Genomic DNA, 22,941 nt, shown 5'->3' with positions numbered 1-22,941 from the left:
CAAAAGATTTCGAAATCCAGTTGTGGTTCATTTTAATGAAGGTTAGATCATCTACATTTTGGGTAGCCAGACGAGTCCTTTTTTCTGTTAGTATTGAACCTGCAGCACTGAATACTCTTTCTGATAGGACACTAGCTGCCGGGCAAGCAAGCTCCTGCAATGCATATTCTGCCAATTCTGGCCAGGTGTCTAATTTGGATGCCCAGTAATCAAATGGGAATGACGGTTGAGGGAGAACGTCGATAAGGGATGAAAAATAGTTTGTAACCATACTGGACAAATGTTGTCTCCTGTCACTTTGAATTGATGCTGCAGTACCTGTCCTGTCTGCGGTCATAGCAAAATCACTCCACAACCTGGTCAGAAAACCCCTCTGACCAACGCCACTTCTGATTTCTGCCCCTCTAACACCTCTGGTCTGCTGGCCCCTGCAGCTCGTGTGAGAACGATCACGGGCGCTGTGTGCAGGGAATGCCAGAAGCAAACGGTCAACAAGAGTTGATTGTTTGGTTGCTAATATTAGTTCCAAGTTCTCATGTGGCATTATATTTTGCAATTTGCCTTTATAGCGAGGATCAAGGAGGCAGGCCAACCAGTAATCGTCATCGTTCATCATTTTAGTAATGCGTGTGTCCCTTTTGAGGATACGTAAGGCATAATCCGCCATGTGGGCCAAAGTTCCTGTTCTCAAATCTGCGGTTGTGCTTGGTTGAGGGGCAGTTTCAGGCAAATCCACGTCACTTGTGTCCCTCAAAAAACCAGAACCCGGCCTTGCCGCGCCAACAATTTCCAGTGGCCCCGGAAAAGCTTCCTCATTAAAAATATAATCATCCCCATCATCCTCCTCTTCGCCCGCTACCTCGTCCTGTACACTGCCCTGGCCAGACAATGGCTGACTGTCATCAAGGCTTTCCTCTTCCTCAGCTGCAGACGCCTGATCCTTTATGTGCGTCAAACTTTGCATCAGCAGACGCATTAGGGGGATGCTCATGCTTATTATGGCGTTGTCTGCACTAACCAGCCGTGTGCATTCCTCAAAACACTGAAGGACTTGACACATGTCTTGAATCTCCGACCACTGCACACCTGACAACTCCATGTCTGCCATCCTACTGCCTGCCCGTGTATGTGTATCCTCCCACAAAAACATAACAGCCCGCCTCTGTTCGCACAGTCTCTGAAGCATGTGCAGTGTTGAGTTCCACCTTGTTGCAACGTCTATGATTAGGCGATGCTGGGGAAGGTTCAAAGAACGCTGATAGGTCTGCATACGGCTGGAGTGTATGGGCGAACGGCGGATATGTGAGCAAAGTCCACGCACTTTGAGGAGCAGGTCGGATAACCCCGGATAACTTTTCAGGAAGCACTGCACCACCAGGTTTAAGGTGTGAGCCAGGCAAGGAATGTGTTTCAGTTGGGAAAGGGAGATGGCAGCCATGAAATTCCTTCCGTTATCACTCACTACCTTGCCTGCCTCAAGATCTACAGTGCCCAGCCACGACTGCGTTTCTTTCTGCAAGAACTCGGACAGAACTTCCGCGGTGTGTCTGTTGTCGCCCAAACACTTCATAGCCAATACAGCCTGCTGACGTTTGCCAGTAGCTGCCCCATAATGGGAGACCTGGTGTGCAACAGTGGCAGCTGCGGATGGAGTGGTTGTGCGACTGCGGTCTGTGGACGAGCTCTCGCTTCTGCAGGAGGACGAGGAGGAGGAGGAGGGGGTGCGAACGGCTACAGCCAACTGTTTCCTAGACCTTGGGCTAGGCAGAACTGTCCCAAACTTGCTGTCCCCTGTGGACCCTGCATCCACAACATTCACCCAGTGTGCCGTGATGGACACGTAACGTCCCTGGCCATGCCTACTGGTCCATGCATCTGTTGTCAGGTGCACCTTTGTGCTCACAGATTGCCTGAGTGCATGGACGATGCGCTCTTTAACATGCTGGTGGAGGGCTGGGATGGCTTTTCTGGAAAAAAAGTGTCGACTGGGTAGCTCGTAGCGTGGTACAGCGTAGTCCATCAGGGCTTTGAAAGCTTCGCTTTCAACTAACCGGTAGGGCATCATCTCTAACGAGATTAGTCTAGCTATGTGGGCGTTCAAACCCTGTGTACGCAGATGCGAGGCTAAGTACTTCCTTTTTCTAACCATAGTCTCATGTAGGGTGAGCTGGACTGGAGAGCTGGAGATCGTGGAACTAGCGGGTGTGCCGGTGGACATGGCAGACTGAGAGACGGTGGGAGATGGTATTGTTGCCGCCGGTGCCCTAGATGCAGTGTTTCCTACTACGAAACTGGTGATTCCCTGACCCTGACTGCTTTGGCCTGGCAAAGAAACCTGCACAGATACGGCAGGTGGTGCAGAAAATGGTGGCCCTACACTGCCGGAAGGGATGTTGCGTTGATGACTAGCTTCATTGGCCGAGGGTGCTACAACCTTAAGGGACGTTTGGTAGTTAGTCCAAGCTTGCAAACGCATGGTGGTTAAATGTCTATGCATGCAACTTGTATTGAGACTTTTCAGATTATGCCCTCTGCTTAAGGTAGTTGAACATTTTTGACAGATGACTTTGCGCTGATCAATTGGATGTTGTTTAAAAAAATGCCAGACTGCACTCTTTCTAGCATCGGATACCTTTTCAGGCATTGCAGACTGAGCTTTAACCGGATGGCCACGCTGTCCTCCAACAGGTTTTGGCTTTGCCACGCGTTTTGGGCAAGATACGGGCCCGGCAGATGGAACCTGTTGCGATGTTGATGCCTGCTGCGGCCCCTCCTCCTCCGCTTCAGAACTGCTGCCGCCTGCACCCTGTTCCCCCAATGGCTGCCAATCGGGGTCAACAACTGGGTCATCTATTACCTCTTCTTGTAGCTCGTGTGCAACTTCATCTGTGTCACCGTGTCGGTCGGTGGTATAGCGTTCGTGATGGGGCAACATAGTCTCATCAGGGTCTGATTCTTGATCATTACCCTGCGAGGGCAATGTTGTGGTCTGAGTCAAAGGACCAGCATAGTAGTCTGGCTGTGGCTGTGCATCAGTGTACTCCATGTCAGATTCAACTTGTAATGGGCATGGACTGTTAACAGCTTCACTTTCTAAGCCAGGGACGGTATGTGTAAAGAGCTCCATGGAGTAACCCGTTGTGTCGCCTGCTGCATTCTTCTCTGTTGTTGTTTTTGCTGAAGAGGACAAGGAAGCGACTTGTCCCTGACCGTGAACATCCACTAACGACGCGCTGCTTTGACATTTACCAGTTTCACGAGAGGAGGCAAAAGAGCTAGAGGCTGAGTCAGCAAGGTAAGCCAAAACTTGCTCTTGCTGCTCCGGCTTTAAAAGCGGTTTTCCTACTCCCAGAAAAGGGAGCGTTCGAGGCCTTGTGTAGCCAGACGACGAACCTGGCTCCACAGCTCCAGACTTAGGTGCAATATTTTTTTTCCCATGACCACCTGATGCTCCACCACTACCACTACCCTCATTACCAGCTGACAATGAACGCCCCCGGCCACGACCTCTTTCACCAGACTTCCTCATTGTTTTAAAAACGTAACCAAACTAACGGTATTTGTTGCTGTCACACAACTTACACGGTGAGCTATAACTTCAGTATGATTTAGCTACCCCTTTACAGGTGGGTGAGACCGCAAGGAAAATCAGGCACAATGTTACACACTCTGTTTTTGGTGGCAACAAATGAGAGAGATGCCACACACGCAGGACTGTCACTGAAGCACAAATGTAAATATTAATCTCCCACTGATTTGTTTTTGTTTTTTTCAGGGAGACTTTAGAAAAAAAAATAATAGAATAAAATGATTTTTTCAGGAAGAATTTAGAAACCAAATAAAATAAAACGATTTTTTCAGGGAGAATTTAGAAAACAAATAAAACAAAAAATAGGCTTTCTATGGCCCACTGAGTGAGAGATGACGCACACAGGAGTCAGGAGTGGCACACAAGCCCAGAGGCCAATATTGTTCTCCCATTGATTGATTTAGTGATTTTTTCAGGTAGATTTTGGAACCCAAATCAAGCAAAAAAAATAATAGGCTTTCTATGGCCCACAATTGGAGAGAAAGAGAGAGATGGCACACCCAGGAGTCAAGACTGGCACACAAGCAGAAAGGGCAATATTAATCTCCCACTGATTTGATTTTTTTTTTTTTTTCAGGGAGACTTTAGAAAAAAAAAACAATAAAAAAAAATGATTTTTTCTGGAAGAATTTAGAAACCAAATAAAATAAAATGATTTTTTCAGGGAGAATTTAGAAAACAAATAAAACAAAAAATAGGCTTTCTATGGCCCACTGAGTGAGAGATGACGCACACAGGAGTCAGGAGTGGCACACAAGCCCAGAGGCCAATATTGTTCTCCCATTGATTGATTTAGTGATTTTTTTCAGGTAGATTTTGGAACCCAAATCAAGCAAAAAAAATAATAGGCTTTCTATGGCCCACAATTGGAGAGAAAGAGAGAGATGGCACACCCAGGAGTCAAGACTGGCACACAAGCAGAAAGGGCAATATTAATCTCCCACTGATTTGATTTTTTTTTTTTTTTCAGGGAGACTTTAGAAAAAAAAAACAATAAAAAAAAATGATTTTTTCTGGAAGAATTTAGAAACCAAATAAAATAAAATGATTTTTTCAGGGAGAATTTAGAAACCAAATAAAATAAAATGATTTTTTCAGGGAGAATTTAGAAAACAAATAAAACAAAAAATAGGCTTTCTATTTCCCACTGAGTGAGAGATGACGCACACAGGAGTCAGGAGTGGCACACAAGCCCAGAGGCCAATATTTATCTCCCACTGATTGATTTATTGATTTTTTCAGGTAGAATTTAGAACCCAAATCAACCAAAAAAATAAATAGGCTTTCTATGGCCCACTATTTGTGAGAGAGATGGCACGCTCAGGACTGGCACACAAGCCCAGAGGCCAATATTAATCTCCCACTTTTTTTTTTTTTTCAGGGAAAATTTATAAACCCAATAAAATAAATAATAAATAGGCTTTCTATGGCCCACTATCTGAGAGAGAGAGATGGCACTCTTATGACTGTCACACAAGCCCAAAGGCCAATATTAATCTCCCTTTTTTTTTCAGGGAAAATTTATAAACCCAATAAAAACAATAAATAGGCTTTCTATGGCCCACTATCTGAGAGAGAGAGATGGCACGCTTAGGACTGGCACACAAGCCCAAAGGCCAATATTAATCTCCCACTGATTGATTTATTGATTTTTTCAGGTAGAATTTAGAACCCAAATAAAGCAAAAAAAAAATAGGCTTTCTATGGCCCACTGAGTGAGTGATGATGCACACAGGAGTCAGGAGTGGCACACAAGCCCTGAGGCCAATATTTTTCTCCCACTGATTGATGTAGTGATTTTTTCAGGTAGATTTTAGAACCCAAATCAAGCAAAAAAATAAATAGGCTTTCTATGGCCCACTGAGTGAGAGATGGCACAGACAGGGATGGCACTCTAGCAGAAATGCCAATCTTAATTTCCCACAAAAAAAAAAAAAAAAGGAACTGTCCTTCAATTACTATCTCCCTGCAGTAATCTCAGCCAGGTATGGCAGGCAGCAATAAGGAGTGGACTGATGCACAAATTAAATAAAAAGTGTGGACAAACAAACAAGATAGCTGTGCAGAAAGGAAGGAACAAGAGGATTTGTGCTTTGGAAAAAGCAGTTGGTTTGCACAGCGGCGTACACACAGCAATGCAGCTATCAGGGAGCCTTCTAGGGCAGCCCAATGAGCTACAGCGCTGAGGAAAAAAAAAATGTAGCTTCCACTGTCCCTGCACACCGAAGGTGGTGTTGGACAGTGGAAATCGCTACAGCACAAGCGGTTTGGTGGTTAATGGACCCTGCCTAACGCTATCCCTGCTTCTGACGAAGCGGCAGCAACCTCTCCCTAAGCTCAGATCAGCAGCAGTAAGATGGCGGTCAGCGGGAACGCCCCTTTATAGCCCCTGTGACGCCGCAGACAGCAAGCCAATCACTGCAATGCCCTTCTCTAAGATGGTGGGGACCAGGACCTATGTCATCACGCTGCCCACACTCTGCGTTTACCTTCATTGGCTGAGAAATGGCGCTTTTCGCGTCATTGAAACGTGACTTTGGCGCGAAAGTCGCGTACCGCATGGCCGACAACGCACAGGGGTTGGATCGGGTTTCATGAAACCCGACTTTGCCAAAAGTCGGCGACTTTTGAAAATGAACGACCCGTTTCGCTCAACCCTAGTAGCCAGTTGCAGAGTCTCACTCCTGCAGTGCATGGTGCTGTCTGACCTGATGATGGAGCTTCTCCCAGGCTGCAATTTTTATTTTTCACTCTGTGCATGCTCAGATTGTCTCAGGCATGCTGGGTTCTAGTGCCCACATTGCATTTCACTCAGACACTTCCTGGTCCTGCCTCACTGCCTGCAATCTTCATCGGTAAGTGGGGATGGAATTTATTAGATTTACTAAATTCATGTATGTCACTGCGGGGTGAATATGAGAGGATGGGGCTATTGTGGGCGCTGAAGTATGAGAGGGGGACGGGGCACTGGGGGGTGAATGTGAGACGATAGGGTATTGGGGCTAAAGTGGGAGAGGGGGACAGGGCAATGGGGAGGTGAATGTGAGAGGATGTGGGTATTGTGGGGGCTGAAGTGGGGAGGAGGGGCAGGGCACTGGGGGATGAATGTGAGACCATGGGGGTATTGTGGGGGCTGAAGTGGGGGAGGAGGGGCAGGGCTCTTGGGGTGAATGTGGGACCATGGGGTATTGTGAGGGTTGAAATGGGGGAGGAGGTACAGGGCACTTGGGGTGAATGTGAGACCATGGGGGTATTGTGGGGGGCTGAAGTTGGGAAGGAGGGACAGGGCACTTGGGGTGAATGTGAGACCATGGGGGTATTGTTGGGGGCTGAAGTGGGGAAGGAGGGACAGGGCACTGGGGGTGAATGTGAGACCAAGGGGGTATTGTAATGGCTGAAGTGGGGGAGAAGGGGCAGGGCACTGGGGGTGAATGGAAGACTATGGGGTATTGTGGGGCTGAAGTGGGGTAGGAGGGGCAGGGAACTTGGGGTGAATGTGAGACCATGGGGGTATTGTGAGGGCTGAAGTAATAGTTGCAGTCTGGGGAGGCTGGATATGGGGTGGTTGGGGGCTTTTAATACTTACCACCTGGCTCTTTTCCCAGTATTAGTATAACAATAACAGTAACCATGAGCTGCATCACATTTAAAGCACCACTTCAGCAGTTTTTTTATTTCACTGCATCAGTGGTGCTTAGAATACAAGTTCCCTGCCCCCTGTCATATACTCAACCTTCCGACATTTTCAATGTAAGTGTATGAGAGCCTTGTCCTGGCCTTGTTTTGGCTCTTATAGACTTGCATTGAGAGCTTGTGACATAGCTTCTAACTTCTGGCCAGTCAGAAGCTGTGTTCACAAGATGGAGCCATGGGACTGCAGCGGTGCCAAAAATGGTAAATACGCCGAAGGATGAGTATATGACTGGGGGCAGGGGACTTGCGCTTAAAACACCACTCCAGGGTGGAGTGGTGTTTTAATAACTTCATAATAAGTAATTTATTATATAACATTTATAAAGGCTTGGAATAAATGTCTGCACTTTATGTGACTGCAAACTGCCAAATCATGACTGGGAGCGCCTGCTGTCATGAGTCCCCAATATCACTGGCGTTATCAGGCGGTCATGCGACCACAGTTTTGCTATGTGCATGTGTCGACTAGAAAGATTTAGTTTCTCTCAATAGAAGGGAATTGAGAGAAGCCGAAAGAGTCATCACGTGGCCGCCTGCTCGAATCTGTGATACTGAGGCCACTGTTACTGTACATGGGGGGACTTAGGGGGCATTATTAAATGTTAAGTGGTGGTGACTTAAGAAGCATTATTGTTTATAGGGCACCAGTAGCGCAACTACTGGCTGGTAGAGGCTGCTGCGCCGGCTGTTAGTCAGTGCTGGGGCACGGTTACAGCTGCCGCTCTCTATACACAGAGCGGTGACTGAAACCATGCCAGCGCCACCATGAGAAAGAGTGAGGCTGCTGGGAGGAATAAAGTTAATTTCCTCTCGTCAGAGGGGCTCTCAGTGCGGGCGACGCACTGTGTTACAACACTATTAACAATTATACTGTGTTTTGGAGGAGCTGTGGGAACATCATTCTATGTATAGGGGAACTGGGTATGTACGGGAACTGTAGGCCCATCATACTGTGTATAATGGAGCTGTAAGCCCATCATACTGTGTATAGGGGAACTGTGAAGGTATTATAATGTGCATAGGGGAACTGTTGGCTCATTATACTGTATATAGAGATCTGTGGGGCATTATACTTTCTATAGTGGAGCTCTGTCAGCATTATACTGTGTAGAGGGGAGCTGTTAGCTCATTATACTGTATATAGGGGAGCAGGGGAACATCATATGGTGTATAGGGGAGCAGGGGAACATTACAGTGGGGCAAAAAAGTATTTAGTCAGTCAGCAATAGTGCAAGTTCCACCACTTAAAAAGATGAGAGGCGTCTGTAATTTACATCATAGGTAGACCTCAACTATGGGAGACAAACTGAGTAAAAAAAATCCAGAAAATCACATTGTCTGTTTTTTTAACATTTTATTTGCATATTATGGTGGAAAATAAGTATTTGGTCAGAAACAAAATTTCATCTCAATACTTTGTAATATATCCTTTGTTGGCAATGACCGAGGTCAAACGTTTTCTGTAAGTCTTCACAAGGTTGCCACACACTGTTGTTGGTATGTTGGCCCATTCCTCCATGCAGATCTCCTCTAGAGCAGTGATGTTTTTGGCTTTTCGCTTGGCAACACGGACTTTCAACTCCCTCCAAAGGTTTTCTATAGGGTTGAGATCTGGAGACTGGCTAGGCCACTCCAGGACCTTGAAATGCTTCTTACGAAGCCACTCCTTCGTTGCCCTGGCGGTGTGCTTTGGATCATTGTCATGTTGAAAGACCCAGCCACGTTTCATCTTCAATGCCCTTGCTGATGGAAGGAGGTTTGCACTCAAAATCTCACGATACATGGCCCCATTCATTCTTTCATGTACCCGGATCAGTCGTCCTGACCCCTTTGCAGAGAAACAGCCCCAAAGCATGATGTTTCCACCACCATGCTTTACAGTAGGTATGGTGTTTGATGGATGCAACTCAGTATTCTTTTTCCTCCAAACACGACAAGTTGTGTTTCTACCAAACAGTTCCAGTTTGGTTTCATCAGACCATAGGACATTCTCCCAAAACTCCTCTGGATCATCCAAATGCTCTCTAGCAAACTTCAGACGGGCCCGGACATGTACTGGCTTAAGCAGTGGGACACGTCTGGCACTGCAGGATCTGAGTCCATGGTGGCGTAGTGTGTTACTTATGGTAGGCCTTGTTACATTGGTCCCAGCTCTCTGCAGTTCATTCACTAGGTCCCCCCACGTGGTTCTGGGATTTTTGCTCACCGTTCTTGTGATCATTCTGACCCCACGGGGTGGGATTTTGCGTGGAGCCCCAGATCGAGGGAGATTATCAGTGGTCTTGTATGTCTTCCATTTTCTAATTATTGCTCCCACTGTTGATTTCTTCACTCCAAGCTGGTTGGCTATTGCAGATTCAGTCTTCCCAGCCTGGTGCAGGGCTACAATTTTGTTTCTGGTGTCCTTTGACAGCTCTTTGGTCTTCACCATAGTGGAGTTTGGAGTCAGACTGTTTGAGGGTGTGCACAGGTGTCTTTTTATACTGATAACAAGTTTAAACAGGTGCCATTACTACAGGTAATGAGTGGAGGAAAGAGGAGACTCTTAAAGAAGAAGTTACAGGTCTGTGAGAGCCAGAAATCTTGATTGTTTGTTTCTGACCAAATACTTGTTTTCCACCATAATATGCAAATAAAATGTTAAAAAAACAGACAATGGGATTTTCTGGATTTTTTTTTCTCAGTTTGTCTCCCATAGTTGAGGGCTACCTATGATGTAAATTACAGACGCCTCTCATCTTTTTAAGTGGTGGAACTTGCACTATTGCTGACTGACTAAATACTTTTTTGCCCCACTGTATATGGTGTATAGGGGAGCTGTGGGATCATCATACTGTGTAGAGGTGAGCTTTAGGCCCACAATACTGTGTATAGGGGAGCTGTGGGCTCATCATACTGTGTATAGGGGAGCATTGGGGACATCAAATAATGTATAGGGGAGCTGTGGGATCATCATACTGTGTATAGGGGAGCTGTGGGATCATCATACTATAGGGAAGGTAACTGTAGGCCTATCATACTGTGTAGAGGGGAGCTGTGAGCGCCTCATACTATGTATAGGGGAGCTGTCAGCTCATCATACTGTGTATAGGGGAGTGAGTTGTGGGCCTATCATACTGTGTAGAGAGGAGCTGTGGGCTCATCATACTGTGCACAAGGGAGCAGTGCAGACATCATACGGTGTATAGAGAAGTTGTGGGATCATCATACTGTGTATAGGGGAGAGTTGGGGGCATGATACTGTGTACAGAGAAGCTGTGGGTCCACCATACTGTGTATAGTGGAACTGTATATGAAGGAACTTAGGAGACATTATTAATTGTTAAGTGGGCACTTAAGCATTATTGTTATTGGGACTCAGAGTATTGTGACCTGACCATCAAAGTTGCATATGGGGCATTATTACTTTCTAGGGACAAAATGCGGAGGGCACTAGCACAGGGCATTAATATTGACTAGGGGGCAATTTTACCATCTAGAGAGCACAAAGGAGTCATTATTATTAAGTAAGGAGCACAGTGGTGGCATTATTACTATGTGGGGCGGTAAGTGGAGCTGTAATTGTACCATGCGGTAGGTGCAGTAATAGGGACACATACAGCAGCGGCTCCGTATTGGGGTATCAGCAGGATGAGGAGTTTGTGCAGGTTGGGAATAGATAAGAGATGGGGCTGGAAATGTGAGAAGTCTGATGTGTCTGTGTTGTATTATCTGCAGATGAGTCCTGGCTGGAGAAGTTGTCATGACGGTCTGGGCCAGATGGAAACGACTGCAAAAATGAACGATTTCATAAGAAAGAACATTAGCGGTAAGTCACGATATGTAACTATACTGTAATCTTACATGGCCACCATATGGTGGTTAGATCGGTGCTCGCTTTTGTATATAGATTTATTTTCAATAACAGCGTGATCACCTGCTGAGGTACATCTATGCCAATAATTAGGGGGCGCCACCAGGGCCACCATCAGAGCATTATAGCTGTGACTGGCATATGGGGCCCGATGAGCAGAGAGGGCCCGCATCGGGCCCCGTCTTATCTGCTCACCGGGCCCCTACCGGCAGCCGCAGGCTGAACCGGGCCCTTAGCGGCGGCCGGCACTGCAGCTGTTTAACGCTATTGACATGCGGGCCCGCGCGCCCGCACATCAATAGTTAACAGCCGCCAGCCAATCTGAGGCTGGCAGCTGACGTCAGCCGCAGCGTGCACGCTTCAGCTGCGTGGAGAGAGCAGGAGCGCGGCAGGTAAGCAGAACTTTTTTTTATTTTTTTTTATTGAGAGCAGCGATCCAGGGGGGCCCAGGGCAGGAAAGCTGGACACAGGAAGGGCAGAAAGATGGACACAGGGGGGGGCAGAAAGCTGGACACAGGGGGGGGCAGAAAGCTGGACACAGGGGGGGCGGAAAGCTGGACACAGGAGGGGGCAGAAAGCTGGACACAGGGGGGGCAGAAAGCTGGACACGGGGGGGCAGAAAGCTGGACACGGGGGGCACAAAAGCTGGACACGGGGGGCAGAAAGCTGGACACTGGGGCAGAAAGCTGGACACAGGGGCAGAAAGCTGGGCACAGGGGCAGAATGCTGCGCACAGGGGCAGAACACTGGACAGGGGCAGAACGCTGGACACGGGCAGAATGCTGCACACAGGGGCAGAACGCTGGGCACAGAGGCAGAAAGCTGGGCACAGGGGACGAAAGCTGGACACAGGGGTAGAAAGCTGGACACAGGGGTAGAAAGCTGGACACAGGGGCAGATTGCTGGACACAGGGGCAGATTGCTGGACACAGGGGCAGATTGCTGGACACGGGGGGGGGGCAGAAAGCTGGACACGGGGGGCAGAAAGCTGGACACGGTTGGCAGAAAGCTGGACACAGGGGGGGCAGAAAGCTGGATACAGGGGGGGCAGAAAGCTGGACACAGGGGGGGGCAGAAAGCTGGACACAGGGGGGCAGAAAGCTGGACACAGGGGGGGGCAGAAAGCTGGACACAGGGGGGGGCAGAAAGCTGGACACAGGGGGCAGAAAGCTGGACACAGGGGGGACAGAAAGCTGGACACAGGGGCAGAAAGCTGGGCACAGGGGCAGAAAGCTGGGCACAGGGGTAGAATGCTGCGCACAGGGGCAGAACGCTGGACACGGGCAGAAAGCTGGACACAAGGGCAGAAAGCTGGACACGGGCAGTAAGCTGGAAACGGGCAGAAAGCTGGGCGCAGGGGCAGAAAGCTGGACACAGGGGCAGATTGCTGGACACAGGGGCAGATTGCTGGACACAGGGGCAGATTGCTGGACACAGGGGCAGAATGGAGAAACGGGGCATCATTGGAGACACAGGGGGCAGGATGACAGACATGGCGGCATGACTGGAGACACTGGGGCATGACTGGAGACAGATGGGGCAGGATTGGAAACAGATGGGGCAGAATTGAGACACGGGGCATGATTGGAGACGGGGCAGAATTGTGATACGGGCATGATTGGAGACACTGGAGGCAGGATTGGAGACAGATGGGGCAGGATCATGGGGCAGGATGGATACGAGGGAGACAGATGGGGCAGGATGGGGAGATCATATGGTGCAGGATGGATACTCATTAGGGCAGGATGGGAGAACATATGGCTGACGCCAGGAATGAGACACACGGGGGCTAGGATGGCGAATATTATTACCATAGGGGCTAATTAAGAGATATTATTACTGCAGTGATGTATTTATTTTATTTTTTGAGTATACTGTTCTAAATGGGGGGCGGTCCTATTACTGTGTAGAGTGATACTATGTTGCCTTCTTCATGTGGTGTAATGTAGAAGTTGGGAAAATTAAGTAATGTGTTCTGCAAGTGGAACTCGGGATAACGGTGTTATTTCCTGCAGAGACGAGTCCTGACTGGATGAAGTGATGGCGGTCTGTGCTGGATGAAAGATGAAGGACTTCACCTAGAGACGTCACTGGTGAGTCAGTGTGTTACCTATACACTGACACTATACACTGTATACTATATACAGAGGTCCTGTGTATAATGTCACCAGTGATCACTGGATTACCTATACACTATATACAGAGCTCCTGTGTATAATGTCACTGGTGATCACTGTATTACCTGTACACAGACACTGCATACTAAGTACAGATCTCCTGTGTATAATGGCACTGATGGTGATAGTATTGTGGTTTTTTTTTAATTATTGATCACTATTGTAGTATTCAGTCACTATGTGGTGGTAATATGTGGTCTGGTCATGATGTTGTGGTATTTGTTCCTTGTATTTGATATTATTCGATCACTGTGGTGGTAATATGTCATCTGTTCATGGTGTGGTGTATTTGTGCCTTGTAGATAGTATTATAGGTCACTGTGGTGATATGGTGTCTGGTCATGGTGCTGTGGTATTTGTTCCTTGTATGTGGTATTATAGGTCATTTTAAAAATTGAAAAATAAATAAAAATATACCTAAATTGTATTGCATATTTTAACAAATATTTGATAGGTTGCAGTAGAGTAGGGCCTGGCCAAAAGTGTCTACCTTGTCATTTTGGTGGCTTAAAAAATCTTTTAGCCAAAACAAAAGCTGCCGGCTATATGTGTGATCTGGTGATGGGAACTGTTAATGTGTGATAGGTGAGAAGTGGAGTTTTTCCAAGAAAGAGTGGTGGGACTGTGGACAGTTTGAGGGGTGGAGCGTGGAGGCAAGGCTGGGGTGGAGCCTGGGCGGAGTCTCAAGGGGGCCCCGGAAATTTTGCCAGTATGGGGCCCTGAAATTTCTAGTGGCAGCCCTTGGCGCCACTGTAGCTGTAATCATGGTTATCTGGTTAGGGGCTCACTGAGATGTTCCCACCCACCCCCCGAGCTAAAACCCTAGCTATGCCTCTGGTTTCTTCACCTTTTTTCAGGCCACCATTCCAGGCTTGTGTAACATGTGTCGACAGTGCTTACATCAACATCTGTGATCTCACTATTATAAAGCATATGAGCCACCTCCCCTGCCGTGTTTGTCGCGCCAGTGGTGATAGACCTTGGCATGAGCCAACTTGTTGACTCCAATATTTTGCCTGGATGTCCACCTTTTGGCTTCTGAATGGATGGATGGACTTAATTTCACATTCTTCTCACTGTCATGGCACTCACATGATGCAGTTTGACAATTTTCTTGGCCAAGAGACCGCTATTGATGAGATGAATGATGCAGTTTCTCTTTTCTTGGGAAATCGTCTTCATGGCTGCTCCTCGATTTAAACCAATGACCTTTTAATTGGGAATCAACCTAATAATACACTGACCTATTAGGGAACAGGTTGTATTTTGTAGTATTCAGGAAGAAAAATATTTTTCCACCACCAGGAAAAGAATCTGCATAACTAATCATATGCTAATTAGTTGCAAGTCAAATTTACTGTATTTTTCACACTATAAGACGCACTGGACCATAAGATGCACCCTAAATTTTCAGAAGGAAAATGTGGAAAAAAATTAATGCTTCAAATGGGGATCCATCTTACAGTCCTGAATTCTGCTTACCCTGGGGGGATTGTTGTGAATTCTGTGGCAGAGCTCCCTCCTGTGGTCACAAGTGGTACTTCGGCTGATTCTCCCTGTGAGCTTCCGTTGGTGGAGGAAAGTGGTACTGCGGCTTCTGAGTTTCCTTCCTCAGGTGATGTGGTGAAGTCGTTAGGTGCTGCTCTATTTAACTCCACCTAGTGCTTTGATCCTGGCCTCCAGTCAATGTTCTAGTATTGGACCTGTTTCCTCCTGGATCGTTCCTGTGGCCTGCTGCTCTGCATAGCTAAGTTCCGCTTTGCTATTTTGTTTGCTGTTTTTTTCTGTCCAGCTTGTCTATTTGTTTTTTCCTGCTTGCTGGAAGCTCTGGGACGCAGAGGGTGTACCTCCGTGCCGTTAGTTCGGTACGGAGGGTCTTTTTGCCCCCTTTGCGTGGTTTTTGTAGGGTTTTGTGTTGACCGCAAAGTTACCTTTCCTATCCTCGCTCTGTTCAGAAAGTCGGGCCTCACTTTGCTAAATCTATTTCATCTCTACGTTTGTCTTTTCATCTTAACTCACAGTCATTATATGTGGGGGGCTGCCTTTTCCTTTGGGGTATTTCTCTGAGGCAACGTAGGCTTATTTTTCTATCTTCAGGCTAGCTAGTTTCTCAGGCTGTGCCGAGTTGCATAGGGAGCGTTAGGCGCAATCCACGGCTGCCTCTAGTGTGGTTGGAGAGGATTAGGGATTGCGGTCAGCAGAGTTCCCACGTCTCAGAGCTCGTTCTATGTTTTTGGGTTATTGTCAGGTCACTGTATGTGCTCTGACCTCTATGTCCATTGTGGTACTGAATTACCTTATCATAACAGGGGATCAAAATGCTGGTGGAGCGGAGTCCGGGGGGTGTTTGATGATCTGGCAGTAATATGACCCAGACTGGTGTGGCGTGCTTGGTGGTGCAGCGGCTCCGGCGACATTTTGTGAAAGCTTGGAACCCCCGCACATCCATTGCTGCGATGCGGTGGTCTCCTGGAAATCCCATCTCAAGGCTGGTGCTGCAGGTTAGGCGGTGCTCGGTGGTGCGGGGACTCCGGTGACATTTTGAGAAAGTCTAAAGCCCCGAACTTCCATTGCCTTGATGGTGTGGCCTCCATAAAAATAGCCGCTGGATGGAGGCGGTGCATGCACAGATTGAGATCTCGGCAACGAAATTTCGTCTCCTGAGGTCCCGAGATCTCGTTGCCGAGATCTCAATCTCCTGGAAAATGGCCGCCAGACAGAGATGGCGCATGCGCAGATTGAGATTTCTGCAATGACATCTCAATCTGCGCATGCGCTGCCTCCGTCCGGCGGCCATTTCCCATTTGCCACAGCATCAAGGCAATGGAAGTGTGGGGCTCTGGGCTTTCACAAAATGTTGCCGGAGCCCCAGCATCACCAAGCCATGCTGAACCTGCCGCATCAGGATGGGACAGTGTCGGACAACCGGAAGAATTGTCCGTCTCCTGCTGCCACCTCACTAATTGTAAGTACGGTACAGTCTAAGCTTAAGACGCACCCCAGTTTTCCCCCAAAATTTTATTGGGAAAAAGTGTGTCTTATAGTCCGAAAAATATGGAAAGTATGAGATATCCAAGTTGATTGTCTATAAAATGATGGTAGTCTCAAGTTCAAAGCAGAAATGGATAGTGAGATATACAGCCTGAAAGTCAAAAGTTCAAAACATTGTTACCCTTTTGCTCTTCACTGTAAATTTACAAAATCTGGAGAGTGAGCCACAGATTGGAGACCATTAATATAAAGTATAAACTGAATACTAATGTATCCAGGGCCAGCTCCAGGTTTTCGTGGGCCCCGAGCGAAAGAGTCTCAGTGGGCTTCTTTAACACATACTACAATTCATGATGCACAGATACAGCAGACTAAGGCTCGTTTCATACTTGATACAGCAGACATAAGGCTCGTGTACTTCCTCCCTTCCTCCTCCATGATACCACGCCTACGCTCCGCCTACTTCTTGCGTCCTGCGTTGCCCTGCGTACCTATCTTTTTGATTGGGTACGCAGGCCATAAGTATAGTACAATGCCAAAGATTTCACTTACTTCTTACAGTATAGTCCTCCATACAGTATTATGGGCACCACATAGTGCTCCATACAGAATAATGAGTCCCATATAATGCTCCGTGCAGAATAATGAGCCCCATATATTGCTTCATACAGAATAATGGGCCCCATGTAGTGCTCCATACAGAAAAATGGGCCCCATATAATGCTCCATACAGAATAATGAGCCCATATAACGCTCCATACAGTATACAATGGGCCGCATGTAATGCTCCAGTATACGATGGTCAGCATATAATGCTCCATACAGAATGGGCCCCATATATTGCTCATTATATAATGAGCGCCATATGATGCTCCAGTATATGATAGGTCCCATATAATGTTCCATATATAATGGGCCCCATATGATGCTCCAGTATATAATCGGCCTCATATGACGCTCCATATATGATGGGCTCCATATAATGCTTCAGACATTAAAAAAGGTTATGAAATATCTCTTCTCGCTGGCTGCTGATCTGCTCCAGACTCCTCAGCGTCGCCGTCTTCCGGCTCTCTACTCTGACTGTTCAGGCAGAGGGCACTCACTAGTCACGTCATCGCGCCCTCTGACCTGAAACATCAGAGTCAGAAGACGCGGAAGATGCCACAACACATGACCGGAAGAGGTACAGTAGGCATTGCAAGTACTGGAGCCCTGAGCAGGCCAGGGGGGGGCACAACTCACGAGCGATGGCACCGGGATCACATAGCACACGTGTCCCCAACAGGCAGTGGGCCCACTGCCTGCTCAGGGCACCGGCAGAGTAATATAGGTATAGTACAATGCCAAAGTTTTCACTTACTTCTGACAGTATAGTCTTTCATACAGTATAGTCCACCATTTGCCCGGGTGCACCGGGTGCTGACGCCGGCCCGGAATGTATCTTTCCTGCTTATCTTGTCAATGGTCAGGACTAAAGATTCTAAAACCACCATTTATAAATTGAACCATACCTTAGGTTGAGCTTCCATCAGCTTAGTGTTTCTGCGGTCCCAGCCAGCACCATCAAGAAACAATCCATAAATGTATACACCCCCAATGTCAGCTGGAGGCGGTGCATTGACATCTTCTTTCATCATTTTGGTGACATCATTATGTAAAATCACACTGTCTAAAGCCCAGCCTTTTGATAAATTCATGCGGGTTGTTTCCTGTCTCATAGCTGTCAGAAAACCCTAGTGGAAAAATGCTTTTGATTAGATAAGAGAGGATGCACTATATAAAAGGTTCATTTATTTCTGCCATCAGTAGCATAAAAATTGGAAGTATGTATGATCTTCAAATCATCACTCTACACAGTTTGAAAGAAGCCTTGCTTCCAGCTTTGTCAGCACTATGTTACTCTACTGTGTCTGGACTGGAACAAGTCCAAATTAAAACTGAGCAGAATACAAATTAAGTAATAAAATAATAATCATTATAATTATGTTATTATTTAATTTCTCATCTGCATCTACTTTTCTTTCACTATATACTACAATGACATGATATCATATGACTGCAACGGTTCGTTACTTCCCTCCCTTTTTTTAATACATTCTCCATTATTCCTGCACTTTTTGAGTTGTATTCTATCATTGTGGTTTTTTCCTGATAAAGAGGTCTGGAAATCTTGAATGCATTGACAATAAACCGGATTCATGCTTCACCTTCATGTGTGATGGTATCTTTGAACCTTGGGCAGCGCGGATTCTGAACCACCATATTCTTCATTCATTACATTTGTTACTTTATAACACACCTGGACCTCATGTAGAGTAAAAGAAAGGTGCAGAAACCCCCTTAACAGTTGCTTTGAATCAACTTACCTGTGGATTAAAGAACCCTGTCATCCAGAATTGATTTGGACGGCCTTCGAATAACCAGCTTCGAAACTGTTGATTTCTTTCCAACAGTTCTGTAAACCAAAAGCCGAGGGTGGCAGAATCCCAGGAAATCTTGTACCAAAGTTTAGGAATCCTGGCATCATACATATTGTCTAAAGCATCTCTCAAGTCTTCTGACATAATTATAGTTCCTGTAAAAAACAATTTTGAATTAATTTTTAATTACATTCTCTAATTATAAAATATCAAAACATGAGAACAAGAACCTTACAGTACTTCTGTATGTGTCAAATTTTAATAGAAAGCCATAGGGAGTTCTTTTATGGAAAATACCGTGACATGTTCCATGGAGCAATATAAGCCTGATTGATCAATGTGATTTCGCCAGTTTTATGGTTTAAAATACTTTTAAGTTATGCAAAATTGTTGCAACTTTGCATTTTATGCCAGTCCTGGGCACCTCCACCAACAAGCGCTTGTATGGAATGGGTGCGGCAAAGCCTGCCTGGTAAATTCATCCAAAATTACGCCACTTTGGCAAAGGTGCACAGTAATTGTAAGATATGCCTACATCATTAAGAGGCATGCCTATTAATGAATTAGGCATATTTTACTCCAGCAGTGCCTTCAATAAGACCGGCATACAACACATCAGTCCTAACGAATCTGGCCTTATATCTACAGGCTTATTTTATAAAACATTTTGGAACACTAAAAGGTAAAACCTATTGTACAAAGCTCTTCCCTTAAATGAAGATTAATTTATTAATATTCTAACATTGGGATGTACTGTAATTTTCCAAAACGTGTCAAAATAAGAAGAAACAGCAGTGAACTATGGTACATACTATTCAGTCAGATATATAGGCACAAGTGTTACGGCAAAGATATTTGGGACAAGTCCATAAGTCACTTTCCACACCAGTGAAGATCATATATCATCTGTGGGTGTTGATACATGCCTTGCGCAAAGAAATACTTTGATAAAAATAAATAGAGTAGATATGACTATTTGGGCAGTTGTCCAATGCCAAATATCCTAGCAGACCACTATGAGTTATAGCTAAGGATTGCTTAAATTAAGCAGAAGGAGACTCTTAGCAATCTGAAAATATCAATCTGGGAGCACATGGAACATGACTAGTTCATTCCAGTCCACCACGCTGAGTGGGAAGGGGCAGTCTACGTGTACTTCTGCAAGCTTTCTATTGCTCCTAATGATTTCTAGTTAGGAATACCACTACTACAACCATTAGAAACTTGTTCTCTACAGGTGAGTGGTGAAAATGCGAAGGGAAAAATATGGATACCACTCTTTAAACCCATGTAAACATAGTAAACATATATCAAAATATTCAAACAATGTATTTGCCATCATTGCCCTTATTGTATGCTACAATATTATCCCAAAACTATGTTTAATAAAATTACAAGAATAAATATAACATTATAGCTTTTGCTCTGGAGTCTTGGTAATCTACATTCCTCCATAATTTCACCTTGCCAAAAATCATACCAATAGGGAAAGCTATTTCTTCTACATCCTCTAAGGTGATTGTCTGCCTTTCAATAGTCAGGCTGAAAAATGCTTGAGCAAAGACCAGCATGAGGATGATATGTTATTTGGTAATCAGCAATGATGGTTTCTGGCCATTAGTATTCATGGTGACAGGCAGCTCATCACTATAAAATATACACTTGCAGCTTTTCTGCCTGCGATTCTGCTAGTCAGTCATATAGAAATGAAGGAGTATGGTGAGAAAATCCCTGATCACAGAAATAAGAGCATTTTCGTACACCATGATAGTAGCCGGCAACAATAACTGTGCCAAAGGATAAAAGTGAATGCGACTGAACTCGACTAATGCAGATTTGTTTTAAAGCCTCTTTCATAGTGTGACCTTCATAATCATCCATAGAAATAAAGCTTTCTGCATAAAGGTACATCTGTCAGCAGCTGAGCCATGGTTGGAGCATGTGTGTACTCTGTGCTGCTATCTGTAAAGGCTTGCAGCCTGACTCAGGGCTAAGGAATGGAATAGCTCAATGCCATTAATTCTAAAGAAAGGGTAGACCAGAAAGCTGCACCCTCAGAAAGACAAAAATAAATGTATGTGAGATGCTGCAGAATCAACATGGTCCACGTCCTGGGCATGTCTCAATTCCTTTAATAGTTGAGAAAATTCACTGAGATAATTATCTATAAAATATAATATCTACCTTAGTAGATTAAAGCTTTCATACTACTTCAAGAATAACCAGTCCCTCCAGATGTTGGCGCTAAGCACCGAGTCCCCTCAGAACAGCAATAAATGTGACCCACTAATGGTCACCTAATGTGATTGCTTGGCATTAAGTCTTGGATCTCTTGCAATCTCTAAATAAGCAAACTTTACTACGCTTTGCTGTAAACTTTGTAAAACTTGTAAGAGAAAGTTGCCATCTGCCTCTTAGCGGCCCTGTTGTCTGTATGCTGGCAGCTTTTTAGATTACTAAGAAAATCAACAGATTACCATATGCTCCAGCTGTCCTCTAGTCACTATTTCCCTACCCAGCTTCATCTAATCCCTCTAAGCTTTCAGCGTAGGAGGCAGAGGAATGAGCCGATCCTTTCCAATAGAGCTCTTCAGTTTCTGAGTTAGCCAGTGTCGGGTCCAGCAGCCATCGGCCTTCATTCATTCTGGGGCCAGCAGCTTTGAATCTGAGCCTTAGTAATTTTCTGCCAACTTGAAGAACTTTTCATTTTTTTGAGAGAGTAAATTATTAACGTATTGTCACACATACAGAAGAGACCATACAATTGAAATCATTACGCCCGTGAGATTTTCAGCATACACTAACACTGCATTAGGGAGTAGACGTCATACTTTATATTCAGCATATTCTGGAGGGTAGGTGACTATGGGTATGTCATGATCTCCAGGTTTCAATATAACAGTGTGGTTTTAGATTGATGTTGGAGCCATTGTAATTTTAGGGGATTTGTGGTTAATTATACAATTAGTTTGGATCTAATGTGCGATGTTTATTTATATTACTGACTTGGAAGCGAGGAAACAATCTGACAGGAAGTGTGGCAGAATATTGACAGTTTAACTGCTCCGGCACAACCGGACATGTCAATAGAATGTCCCCGGCAATGACAGGGGCTCCAATTTTTACGTTTTGTAACCCTGCTTGCTCTGAATGAAGTAGCAGTGTGCACTGACATGAAAACACCTTTGACTCCTACATCTGCCAAGTGACAACAAATCAACAGTACTGAGAATGGAATTATGCATGGAGGATCCGAAAATATCTCATTTCCACTTTACTTCAAAACATCAGCTATTATTGTACCTTACGCTTCAACGGATCCTGATGATTCTGACATTATTTTCTCGTGACATTTTGTACTTCATGATAGTCATAAAATTTCTTTGATATTACCTGAGTTTATTTGTGAAAAAAATGGAAATTTGGCGAAAATTTTGAAAATATCGCAATTTTCCAACTTTTCATTTTTATGCCCTTAAATCACAGAGATATGTCACACAAAATACTTAATAAGTAACATTTCCCACATGTTTACTTTACATCAGCACAATTTTGGAACCAACATTTTTTTTGTTAGGGAGTTATAAGGGTTAAAAGTTGACCAGCAATTTCTGATTTTTACACCACCATTTTTTTAGGGACCACATCACATTTGAAGTAACTTTGAGTGGTCTATATGATAGAAAATAGCCAAGTGTGACACCATTCTAAAAACTGCACCCCTCAAGGTGCTCAAAACCATATTCAAGAAGTTTATTAACCCTTCAGGTGTTTCATAGGAAAGTTTGGAATGTTTAAAAAAATGAACGTTTAACTTTTTTTCACAAAAAAATTACATCAACTCCAATTTGTTTTATTTTATCAAGGGTAACAGGAGAAATTGGACCCCAAACGTTGTTGTACAATTTGTTCTGAGTATGCTGATACCCTATATGTGGGGGTAAACCACTGTTTGGGCGCATGGCAGAGCTCGGAAGAGAAGGAGCGCCGTTTGACTTTTCAATGCAAAATTGATTGGAATTCAGATAGGACGCCATGTCGTGTTTGGAGACCCTCTGATGTGCCTAAACAGTGGAAACCCCCCACAAGTGGCATCATTTTGGAAAGTAGACCCCTTACAGAACTTATCTAGATGTGTTGTGAGAACTTTGAACCCCCAAGTGTTTCACTACAGTTTATAACGCAGAGCCGTGAAAATAAAAAATCTTTTTTTCC

At 45.3% G+C, this 22,941-nt stretch overlaps 1 protein-coding gene across 1 annotated transcript in view; it reads right to left on the bottom strand.

The window, feature by feature from the left end:
• Positions 1 to 22,941, bottom strand: part of LOC138642420 (dynein axonemal heavy chain 5-like) — a 546,381-nt gene that overhangs the window by 18,357 nt on the left and 505,083 nt on the right. Inside the window, exons 75-76 of the mRNA XM_069730567.1 lie at positions 18,673 to 18,881; positions 17,818 to 18,039 (exon numbers count right to left, since the gene is read on the bottom strand). Coding sequence (XP_069586668.1) covers positions 17,818 to 18,039; positions 18,673 to 18,881 — 431 coding nt within the window. The remainder of the gene's footprint in view (positions 1 to 17,817; positions 18,040 to 18,672; positions 18,882 to 22,941) is intronic.

The sequence above is a fragment of the Ranitomeya imitator genome, chromosome 6 (assembly GCF_032444005.1).
Source record: "Ranitomeya imitator isolate aRanImi1 chromosome 6, aRanImi1.pri, whole genome shotgun sequence".
In the NCBI taxonomy this organism is placed as follows: Eukaryota; Metazoa; Chordata; class Amphibia; order Anura; family Dendrobatidae; genus Ranitomeya; species Ranitomeya imitator.
Note: the sequence above shows the minus strand (reverse complement) of the source record. Positions and strands in the feature narration are given on the sequence as shown.